General features: G+C 39.0%; 1 protein-coding gene across 1 annotated transcript; it reads right to left on the reverse strand.

The window, feature by feature from the left end:
- Positions 1-5,671: 5,671 nt before the first annotated feature.
- Positions 5,672-8,177, reverse strand: LOC115377939 (phospholipase A2 inhibitor CNF-like). Its single transcript, XM_030078023.1, has 5 exons — positions 8,029-8,177; positions 7,655-7,759; positions 7,364-7,528; positions 7,058-7,168; positions 5,672-6,851 (listed from the first exon to the last, which is right to left on the reverse strand). The coding sequence occupies exons 1-5, from the start codon at positions 8,075-8,077 to the stop codon at positions 6,700-6,702; spliced, it is 582 nt and encodes a 193-aa protein (XP_029933883.1). The 5' UTR covers positions 8,078-8,177; the 3' UTR covers positions 5,672-6,699.
- Positions 8,178-12,112: the final 3,935 nt, after the last annotated feature.

A 12,112-nucleotide genomic window follows, 5' to 3' on the forward strand; every position in this document is an offset into this window, starting at 1 on the left:
ACCGTGCAGGAGGTGTGCTTGAAAGTTCTGACAGCTCTGTGGAAACCACAGGCTTTCATATCATGATTGTACATTTTCTAATGTAAGGCTGTACTGAAGAAACCACCATTTCTTGTTTGTTTGATTTCACCAGCCCATGTGTCTTTTTTAAAGCTCATAATAAATCAATATTCACTAAATCCTGCATATTCTGGGCGTTTTTTTTTTTTTTTTTTTTTTTTTAAATAAAGGCCCTTACAAAAACCCCTGCATTCAGCATTAACATCAACTTTTTCCATTGACCCTGGTCAGTTGGCATAAACTGGAAAACAACCTAATACACATAGTGGTAGTTTTTGCTTAATGGGAGTATAGGAAGAGGTAACCTGAGTCGATTGACCTCCTAAATATTAGAATGCTGAGCAACAAGTGTTTTATATGACTTTTATATCCTAACAGCCCGAATTTTCTTATATTAACTGTAATGTGGTTAAACTCTACTTCGACTCCCTAATATAAATGATTCATACTGTTCCGCTGTCTGAGTCCTGTGTTCAACTTCCAATATCAACAATGACAACAATTTCATCCCTGAAATTTAGGCACTTTTATCATAGCTGCTGACCAGGCATGATCAACTTATTTTGCATAACCATGTATGATACTTGATCTAAAGCTACAAGTTAGACTTTTACACCCATTAAAGGGAAACATATAGTGGATGCAAATTTACACTGTTGACCTTCCCTCATGTTGCCTGCACTTAAACTTCCTTATTCATTTGCCAGCAAAAATCTGCTGGATAAGCAGTTCCTCTAATGAACTGCAGATTGTACTTCTGCATATTTTTGTCAAAAAAATTGTTTTTTGGGGGCAAAACAGATGTCTGACCATTGAGTAATTGTGACAGTGACAGTTTTGTTGCTAACATGGCAACATCACAGTGTGAAAACAGGCAGTGTTTTTGTGCGGCCCGTTCAAGACTACCTTAGCACACACTGCCCCAGTTTGTAACCTGGTGGTGCAGTTTGTGCAGTGCATGCTGGATGTTGCAGGTTTTCTACCTTTAGAGCCAAGGGGAATTATTCATTTTGAGCAGAGCGTTACATCTTCTGCATTGCAGCAAAAAAGGATAATGTGACAGAAAGGTCAGAAAGGTATTTGTACATGCAGGCACACATAATTAATGACTTGGCTCAAGTAAAGTAAAATAAAGGTGTGTGTGTATGTTACTTAATTTTCAACAGACAAAAGCAAGTTGTGAAAATCCTGTTTTTAGTTTCATACTTAAATTAACAATGTCTATAGGACCATGTGAATATACACTTATGTGTCAAGAAGAACTTGTTACAAGCAAGAATAATTTCATCTAGAATATTAACATAACTATCAGGTTTTAATAGCAGCGTCCTCAGTTTAAAGAACAAAGGCTTGTTTTTGGAGCTGCCATTTTGCATCTATGCTCAACAATTTGAGAAGAGACAGTGATAATTTCTCCAGACAGAGGCCTTGACAGTAGACAGAATGCAATACAACCACAAGACGCCTTATCTCAAGTAGAAAAAGAAAAAAAAAAAAAAAAAAACTTTTGCTTCACTTTCACTAGTAGTATTGCTTTCTTTTTCTCTAGGAAAAGTGGGTACAACAAAAAAATAAATGACAACACAACATCGCAAAGTAAATCCTGGACTTTAACCCATTTACAGTGCTATTATCTAGAAAATGCATTTTGAGTAACTGGATTAAAGATAAGCTACCTACTGCCACCTTGTGGTACTGGGAGATACTCAGGGCTCTCCCCCCTGAATCATTCAGTGCAATTCAAATAAAAGGTCCTTTATTAAAACCTGGTCTCCTTTACTTGAATTTACCCGGAAATCAAGAAATTCCACTAATTAACCCTGATAAGGCACACCTGTGAAGTGAAAACCATTTCAGATGACTACCTCTTGAAGCTCATGGAGAGAATGCCAAGAGTGTGCAAAGCAGTAATCAGAGCAAAGGGTGGCTATTTTGAAGAAACTAGAATATAAAACATGTTTTCAGTTATTTCACCTTTTTTTGTTAAGTACATAACTCCACGTGTTCATTCATAGTTTTGATTCCTTCAGTGAGAATCTACAATGTAAATAGTCATGAAAATAAAGAAAACGCATTGAATGAGGTGTGTCCAAACTTTTGGCCTGTACTGTATATCTGAACCCATTTCACCACATTTATTTCTCCTGTCTATAAAACTCATCAGGTCATGTTGATACCCAACAATGCAATTTAAACATCTGTACACACTTCAGCACATACAGGCCTACTGTACGGTCCACTATTGGCAAAAGATTGTGGGAATGACTCTTACCTGTTTAACTCCGTTGGTTAGGTCTATGTGTGCTGTAATTTTTTACATTCGACAACAACAAATGTCTGCAAAAAGTTTGGATATTATTAAAAAAAAAAGTGTCCATCAGTGCCCAGTCTTCTATAACAAAACTGCAGGTTATCTGGATATTATGTGTATGGCTTTTATTTCATGGCAACCCCACCAACTTCACAACCCAAACTGTTGTCTGCTTGACTAAATATTGCTGTTTGATAGTGTAATTTCTCAGAGTAAAGTCTCAGTATAAAGAAGCAGGGAAAAAATCCCTTCCACCTACTAGGAAAGAGCTCAGAGGAGGGGAGTCATATTAAAGATAGAATTTTATTACATATTCAATAATTGAAAGGAAAATTACATGCAGTACAGCAACATTAAAATGTTAGAGTAAAAGAGAGAAAAAAAAAACATCACCTTTCCAATAAAAACAAATGAAATGGGGACATCTCAAACTCTCCCATCAGAAAAAAACAGATAAAATGAGACTTGGACAACCAGGTTCTTGAAAAACATCAGCAAACTAAGATGAAGTGGGAAGTTCAAGTAGACGAATATCTCATAAATCTGACACCTGAGGGACTGCAGCCTTTGTCTTCATCACTTAAGGAACAGACCTGTCTGGTTCCTTTGCAGGTCAGTGGGGGAAAAAAGTAGGTTTTTGTTTCCTATTAAAAAAAAAAAAAAAAAAATGTAAACACTGCAACCATTTCAGGGTGGATTCCAGTCAAACCTAAGTGCTATGGAGATTCTTTTGGAGCACCCAAATGTGGGCCCAGATATATAAAATACCTTACAAGCAGAGGGCAAGGGTATCGTGAAAATAACTAGAGAATCTTTGCATATGTACTGAAATACTGCAAGTGCCAGACTTAAACTGGAAAGAGGAATTTTTACCACAAATGAAAGCATGAACAAATGAGAAAATGACTTTATAACAGCACCGACCACACTCAGCCTGCAGGGGGTGAGAAATCTCATTTGATTCCTTGACTAAAACAAGGGTCAGAACCCTGCTGATGTGCTTTCAGAGGATCAGAGGAAAAAAAAAAACAAACAAACAAAAAAACATCTGTTTATGCAATAGCTCTTAGTTTGGTCAGGTGATTTTATATGTGCGCAGCATTTCTTCACCCTTGATGGCCCTGCTCCAGTTCAACTCCAAAACCTCTATCAATGCGTTTTCTTTATTTTCATGACTATTTACATTGTAGATTCTCACTGAAGGAATCCAAACTATGAATGAACACGTGGAGTTATGTACTTAACAAAAAAAGGTGAAATAACTGAAAACATGTTTTATATTGTAGTTTCTTCAAAATAGCCACCCTTTGCTCTGATTACTGCTTTGCACACTCTTGGCATTCTCTCCATGAGCTTCAAGAGGTAGTCATCTGAAATGGTTTTCACTTCACAGGTGTGCCTTATCAGGGTTAATTAGTGGAATTTCTTGATTTCCGGGTAAATTCAAGTAAAGGAGACCAACCCTGCGTTCCAATACCCATACTACCATACTATTTAGTAGGGAAAAAAAGAATTAGTATGTCCCAATACATACTAAACTACATACTTTGTAAGGGCAGCTGCAGTACATACTAAAAGTAAAAAGTATAAGTATGCGATTTGGAACGCAGGGCAGGTTTTAATAAAGGACCTTTTATTTGAATTGCACTGAATGATTCAAGGGGGAGAGCCCTGAGTATCTCCCAGTACCACAAGGTGGCAGTAGGTAGCTTATCTTTAATCCAGTTACTCAAAATGCATTTTCTAGATAATAGCACTGTAAGTGGGTTAAAGTCAAGGATTTACTTTGCGATGTTGTGTTGTCATTTATTTTTTTGTTGTACCCACTTTACCTAGAGAAAAAGAAAGCAATACTACTAGTGAAAGTGAAGCAAAAGTTGTTTTTTTTTTTTTCTTTTCTTTTTCTACTTGAGATAAGGCGTCTTGTGGTTGTATTGCATTCTGGTCTACTGTCAAGGCCTCTGTCTGGAGAAATTATCACTGTCTCTTCTCAAATTGTTGAGCATAGATGCAAAATGGCAGCTCCAAAAACAAGCCTTTGTTCTTTAAACTGAGGACACTGCTATTAAAACCTGATAGTTATGTTAATATTCTAGATTAAATTATTCTTGCTTGTAACAAGTTCTTCTTGGCACATAAGTGTATATTCACATGGTCCTTTCGACATTGTTAATTTAAGTATGAAACTAAAAACAGGATTTTCACAACTTGCTTTTGTCTGTTGAAAATTAAGTAACATACACACACACCTTTATTTTACTTTACTTGAGCCAAGTCATTAATTATGTGTGCCTGCATGTACAAATACCTTTCTGACCTTTCTGTCACATTATCCGTTTTTGCTGCAATGCAGAAGATGTAACGCTCTGCTCAAAATGAATAATTCCCCTTGGCTCTAAAGGTAGAAAACCTGCAACATCCAGCATGCACTGCACAAACTGCACCACCAGGTTACAAACTGGGGCAGTGTGTGCTAAGGTAGTCTTGAACGGGCCGCACAAAAACACTGCCTGTTTTCACACTGTGATGTTGCCATGTTAGCAACAAAACTGTCACTGTCACAATTACTCTATGGTCAGACATCTGTTTTGCCCCCAAAAAACAATTTTTTTGACAAAAAAATGCAGAAGTACAATCTGCAGTTCATTAGAGGAACTGCTTATCCAGCAGATTTTTGCTGGCAAATGAATAAGGAAGTTTAAGTGCAGGCAACATGAGGGAAGGTCAACAGTGTAAATTTGCATCCACTATATGTTTCCCTTTAATGGGTGTAAAAGTCTAACTTGTAGCTTTAGATCAAGTATCATACATGGTTATGCAAAATAAGTTGATCATGCCTGGTCAGCAGCTATGATAAAAGTGCCTAAATTTCAGGGATGAAATTGTTGTCATTGTTGATATTGGAAGTTGAACACAGGACTCAGACAGCGGAACAGTATGAATCATTTATATTAGGGAGTCGAAGTAGAGTTTAACCACATTACAGTTAATATAAGAAAATTCGGGCTGTTAGGATATAAAAGTCATATAAAACACTTGTTGCTCAGCATTCTAATATTTAGGAGGTCAATCGACTCAGGTTACCTCTTCCTATACTCCCATTAAGCAAAAACTACCACAATGTGTATTAGGTTGTTTTCCAGTTTATGCCAACTGACCAGGGTCAATGGAAAAAGTTGATGTTAATGCTGAATGCAGGGGTTTTTGTAAGGGCCTTTATTTAAAAAAAAAAAACAAAAAAAAAAACGCCCAGAATATGCAGGATTTAGTGAATATTGATTTATTATGAGCTTTAAAAAAGACACATGGGCTGGTGAAATCAAACAAACAAGAAATGGTGGTTTCTTCAGTACAGCCTTACATTAGAAAATGTACAATCATGATATGAAAGCCTGTGGTTTCCACAGAGCTGTCAGAACTTTCAAGCACACCTCCTGCACGGTGCTTTCATTTTTCACTTTCTTTGTTTCAGTAGTATCTCCTCCCTTCCAACACAGCTTGATAATTATTTAAACCCCAAAACAAAAACAAATTGTGCGTGCAAGCCTTCTTGGTTGTACATCATTTGTAGGCCTGTGCTTTATAGATGAAACTCATCATCACTGGGTCACTCACATTTTTACTGTGCTTCTAAGTGTGTGTCCTTTTCAGGTGAGACTGCATCAAAATCCCAACAAATCATTTCAAAATGAGATACTGCAGACAAACCAGGAAACGCTGTGATCTACAGACAATTTTTTTTATTTATTTAATCATTTAGGAAGGCATGCACAACAGTGACAGCAAAATGTGCAGCTCACGATTGATCTGAAATCCTGTCATACAGTTTCATTAGACTAGTGAATGTCTTTTGTCTGGGTAATTATCATCATTATGTTTCTGCTAAGTGTGTAATAAAATGCAACATACAGAGAGAGCAATAAACAGGTAAACATGAGAGGCTTTGGGATTTTTACAATATATAATTTTTTGCACTGTACTCTATTATTTTTAAATCATGCAGTAATTTAATTTGTGATTAGCAAAGCACTTGACAGTACAATTGGCTGCTGAGTCCCTCCTGAGTTTTGCTCAGAACATAGGTTAGCCTATAGTCCAGAAAAGGGGAGATACACCTGGTGGAGATCTGCACTCTGCTAAAGTGCACTTTTTTTTTTTTTTTTTTTTTTTTTTTAATTTTTCTTTATTTTAACCTGATAACATGTATCCTACATTTTTGTATGATAACACCAGTATCTGTGTATGTCCTACCCTGTGTTCTAATAGATGAAAATCAGGGAAATGAGTCCGAGCAACAGAGGGAAAACACTCAGCCTGGTCATCAGGACTCAGTTACAGAGTTTGCCCTCACAGCAGTTTGGTCCATTTAAGTCAAAGCCAGGCAGAGACGCAGAAGACAGGTGAGAAAAAGCTACACACAGGTTTGAGGATGCACAGCCAAAGACATGGACGGTAGGGGCCCAAGTGTTCCAATGGGTCACTGTAGAGGAAAAATCATTGCTTTACTATAAATACAGCTTCCATTATTTTTTAAATTACCTAATGTTAGAGATCTCAGAAGTAGAGGATAGGAAGAACACTTGAAGGCAGCAAGAGCATTTTTGTGAGACAACCAGCACTGATGCTGATGTTGGCAATTAGCACAATCTATGTGCAAAGTGATCAATATGCAACATGAGGACTCACCATTTCCATTAAAGCAGCGGTCCTCCACCCCAACACACTGAATTTTGTGTCTGCATGTGGAGCTGTCACAGGAGTAACACTCAAAGCCGTTACTCTCTTGGTCAGCAGGGACTGAAATAAAGCCCGAAACGAGACGGGACACAATTTAGTTAAGAACATGACAACATTTAGAGACACAACATGACAAAAGAAGATGGAAGATGATCAACGCCCACACTATCTTTGAAATCAGTATTAACTTGCTGGAGTACGATTTGTTTTTTCTTGGAAGTTATTCACAAAAGCGCTTCTCCAGAATGTACTTACTAGGCAGAGTTTGAGAGTTGCAGTTATCTGTGTCGCAACATTGAACAGAGCCAACTACTCTCATGAAACCCAAGCTTCCTGAAAATGTCCCATTTCCAACATCGCACAACGAGGGTGACACACATGTCTTGCGGATGACCGATAGAGAACTTCCCATCTGCTGTACTGCAAAATAAAAGTGTGGTTTAATGTTGAAGTGAAATGATGATGTAAATTGAAAAAACAAACAAAGCAGAGGAAATGACATGACAAAATACTTTTTATATTATTTTCTTAACTTTTCACACATACATCTGATGGCAGCTGTAGCACATAGCTCATCGGAGGAACAGTTGCCTGAAAATGTATCTTCGCACTGAGGAAAATCCCTGCACATCAGACAATCAAGTGCTTCAGCTGCAATGGGAAAAAAAATATTCATGAATGAAATGATGAGTCGCCAGCAACAATATGAACAGAAGCATCTCTGTTTTAATCATGATGTAATAGTTCAATTTGCCCTGTCAATGAAGCATGAAACAGGATGTTGCTCAATTTTTAAATAAGCATGTATTTAGGAACCAGTTTGACCAAAACCATGGAGTTCAGAAACCATAAAGCCACAATTAAACCACCAAATCAAATCAAATCACATGGCTGAGGAATCTAAGCTTGAGCATAGTTACCTGTGTTGAGGAGAGTCCAGATGATACCGAGAGACAACAAGAACTTCATTGTAAAGAGCAAGTGAGCAGATATTTGGTTCTAGATAAAGATTACACACCTCAAATTCTGAGCCTGCTTTTAAGAAATATGGCAGTTAGGTGGAAATATGGAAATGATACTTGTTTGAATGTTTGCACTCTACTTCTGCTTTCACATCATACGGATGTCTTTTTTTTAATGTCTTGGGTGCATAAAAGGGAGGAACCAGCCACACATTTCTCCAACAGTTTTGATTGCTTTACAGAAAAATGGGGAAGAGAATTCATACCAAAATGATCTGTTGTATACTGATTCCTTCTGCAGTGAGCAGGACATGACAGAAAAACAGTGTCCTCATAGCGGTGGAAGCACAGACACAAACCGACTGAAGGATGCTCTTGAAAAAGTAGTCCCTGGGACTGCTTTACCCGGGTAATTTGGTGGAAAACCACACCCTGCAGTTTACCAAGGCAAATACCCCACATGGTTGCGGAATAATATAAAAGGTTGAAATAAGTTTGTTGACCATCTACCTCAGTTGATATCATCCTCCAAAAGCAACCTGAAGCTGGTGATTTCAATCAGTTCAGTACACTCTCTTTTGAATATGCTTTCACTTCCATGAAACAACTGGTCAAAGAGCACACAAGAAGGGATGCAGCTCTCTGGATCTTGCGATATGTAACACCGGACAGTTTTACAACACCCTGAAGGTATCAGCCCCAGTGGACTCCAGTGAACTTGCCTGTGAAAGCCCCATGCACAAAGATGACACCCACAGGCCAAAAAAAAGGATTGTGTACATGCATGACAGTGAATACTACCACTAAGGACGCACTGGGGCTACGCATGGCCTTGACAGACTGGAACCATGTGTTTTCAGTCCTGCCAACATTACCAAACATGACCGCTATCTAAGCTTTTATATGAGCATGGGTGAACTTTACTACCTTCACAAGGTGCTCTCACCTTGATTGACCAAATTCTCTCTGGGTCTTGAACAGCTAACAATTTCCAGAGTCAACTCAGAGGCGGCCTTTCAATACACCGAATCAACTGTAACAGTAACTTTGTATGAGTTGAATAGGCTTCAGTTCTGTCCTCAGCAATTCTCAAGTTAATGAATCTAATTAATTATATCTACCAGTTTTGAAAGGATATAAAAACTTGATATTTTTCCTTTCTCTATTGTAATATATCCCCAGTGCTTTTTAAAGAGAATATGTCTTGTGTTGTAGTGATATATGGCAATGCCCAGTAATTATCTAAAAAAAAAGAAAAAAAAAAGGAAAAGCAATTCTTTGACTCCTCCTTCTGAGTCGACTGCAGAAGTGAATGACTGATGATTTGACTCGTGGACCTTTCAGGGTATAGATCAATCTACACATAGTTTAGACCAGTGATTTTTTGAATTATCGTTATAATCTTTCTGAAGACACCTAATTAATTCAAAGTCAGAATTACACTACTCACAAAAAGTTAGGGATATTTGGCTTTCGGGTGAAATTTATGGAAAATGTAAAAAGTTCACGCTACAGTGATATTATATCATGAAAGTAGGGCATTTAAGTAGAAGCATGCACTGGTGATTTCCTCATCTCAAACAATTTCTTGAAACAAAAGCCAAAAACAGTGGTGGGTATACCACAACAAAAAATGTCAATGTCTCAATAACTTGTCATGTGCCCTTGAGCATCAATTACAGCTTGACCACGACGTCTCATGCTGTTCACAAGTCGACTTATTGTCTGCTGAGGCATGGCATCCCACTCTTCTTGAAGGGTGGCCCTCAGGACATTGAGGTTCTGGGGTACAGAGCTCCGAGCCTCTACACGGCGACTCAGCTGATCCCATAGGTTTTCTATGGGTTTCAGGTCTGGAGAAAGTGCAGGCCACTCCATTTGAGGTAACCCAGTCTCCAGCAGCCGTTCCCTAATGATATGACCTCGATGAGCTGGAGCATTGTCGTCCATGAAGATGAAATTAGGCCTGTGTTGTTCATGCAGGGGCACAATGACAGGATTAATGATGTTATTCAGGTAGTATGGGCTTGTCACTGTACCATTCACAAAGTGTAGGGCAGTTCTGTACTGACTAGACACACCTGCCCACACAGTAACACCACCACCACCAAAGGCTCGTCTGGTGACAACAGTGGCTGATGCATAGTGCTCTCCTTGATGTCTCCAACATAGTTGGCGGCCATCATTTCTGCTCAACAAGAATCGGCTTTCATCAGAGAACAGCACTGAGGCCCACTGGTCCCTCGTCCGGCGTAAATGCCCCCTGGCCCATGCAAGACGATGACACCTGTGCCTGGTGGTGTGGTCAGGTACCCTTGCAGGTCGTCTAGCACGCAGACCATGCTGATGTAAATGGTTTCGAATGGTCTGACGTGACACTTGGGTGCCTCTCACCTTCCTTAAACGTACCTGGAGTTTAGTGGCATTCATCATCCGGTTCCGCAGGGCACTGTTCACAATGAAGCGGTCATCAGTGTGGGATGTGGCCAAAGGACGTCCACTTCTATGCCTTTCTGTGACTCTTCCAGTCTCTCTGTATCTCTGTTGCAACCTGCTGATGACACTCTGTGACACTCTAAGCTCAGTGGCCACTTCCGTCTGAGAACATCCTGTTTGAAGCCTCGCAATGGCGAGGTGCTGCTGATCAATTGTTAGGTGTCGTCTTGGTCTCATGATGTCAAAATATGGACAGCATGATGAGGAGGACTGTTTAAATACCAATTCTAATTGAACCAGGAAATTTATTGGTCGATTCATGGATCAAACACCTGTTGTGAATTTTGCCGTTAAGCTCCTTGTTAGAGAACAGCAACAAAAAGTACTGAAACATTGAACAGTTGGACATGTACATTAAAAAGTTTACAGAAGGTCACATTAAGTTCACCTGTAAAGGTTATAATGCATTTTAGGTTCATCCTGAAATTTCACCCAAAAGCCGAATATCCCTAACTTTTTGTGAGTAGTGTACTTGCTTGCTTACTAGCTAAACATCCTGCTACTTTAAAGTTTCAACCACCCACTAACTTACATACAGTGCCTGTATGTAAGCCTGCATTATGATGTGTGTGTGCTTACGCAATTAAGAACACACCAAAACCCCAACTAACATCATACATTTCAGAATTTCCACCAAAATTAAAACTTTTTTGGTAGCTTATTTATTTTTAGGGTCATTGAAGGCAGAGGTTCAGTGTTGCTGCAGCTAATTCAGTCCCACAGTATTAGTACTCCTCGATAAATGTTCCAACTGGATTTCCTACATTCTCTCTCATTTGCCTTTGGTTATGGCAGCAGTCTTTCTTTTTTTTTACTTTTGTTCTTTTGATATTAAAGGGAGCGGCCTGTCACTCACACAAATGGTATCATTTTGATACCATTTGTGTGAGTGACAGGCCTGAACATTTTGTTCAGGCTTCTTGGAAATAAGACGTAGTTGTTGAAACCGGTTGAAAAAAAAAATACTTGTTTGCTCTAATCTCAAGTCAGTCAACCAACCGGGCCAGTGGGGTGATAGACATACTTTCACATTCATTTACCTGCAGATCACCTGTCTGATGCAGAATAATCCTTTTCTTGCTGACCAGCTGTCGTGCATCTGTTGTTCATTCACTGTTTGAAATGCTTGTTTGAAAGAGAAGCTCTCAGGCAGCGAAGGCTATTGCAAATTATTGTTACTTTTGGTAATGTCTTGAAAGCCTAAATTTATTTTATTTACTATGGTCTTTCAGGTCATGTTTGCAGTGATCAAAAATCGCTGTAGTATTGCCAGGATTAGTGCTTCCACCTCAAACTTATTACAGCAAACGCAGTGCAGTGGTTTGTTCCCACTGCAGGTTCAGTGGTGCTGACATTTGGCCTTTTTCTGTAATCCATCATCAACCTCTCACTGCTCCTCCCTTTTGAACACACACACACACACACACACACACACACACACACACACACACACACACACACACACACCTTTAAGGCTGGCCTAACCCTAACCCCTATAGACAAGATTTTCCTCTGACGTCACACTCAGAACGGAATCCAACATTGT

Source organism: Myripristis murdjan, chromosome 3 (assembly GCF_902150065.1).
Source record: "Myripristis murdjan chromosome 3, fMyrMur1.1, whole genome shotgun sequence".
In the NCBI taxonomy this organism is placed as follows: domain Eukaryota; kingdom Metazoa; phylum Chordata; class Actinopteri; order Holocentriformes; family Holocentridae; genus Myripristis; species Myripristis murdjan.

Coding starts and splice junctions, on each gene's coding strand:
- LOC115377939 (XM_030078023.1), bottom strand. CDS start 8,077: ATGAAGTTCTTGTTGTCTCTCGGTATCATCTGGACTCTCCTCAACACA. Junction 7,760..8,028: donor CTGGACTCTCCTCAACACAG/GTAACTATGCTC, acceptor TTCCCATTGCAG/CTGAAGCACTTGATTGTCTG. Junction 6,852..7,057: donor CCGCTGCTTTAATGGAAATG/GTGAGTCCTCAT, acceptor TTTCCTCTACAG/TGACCCATTGGAACACTTGG.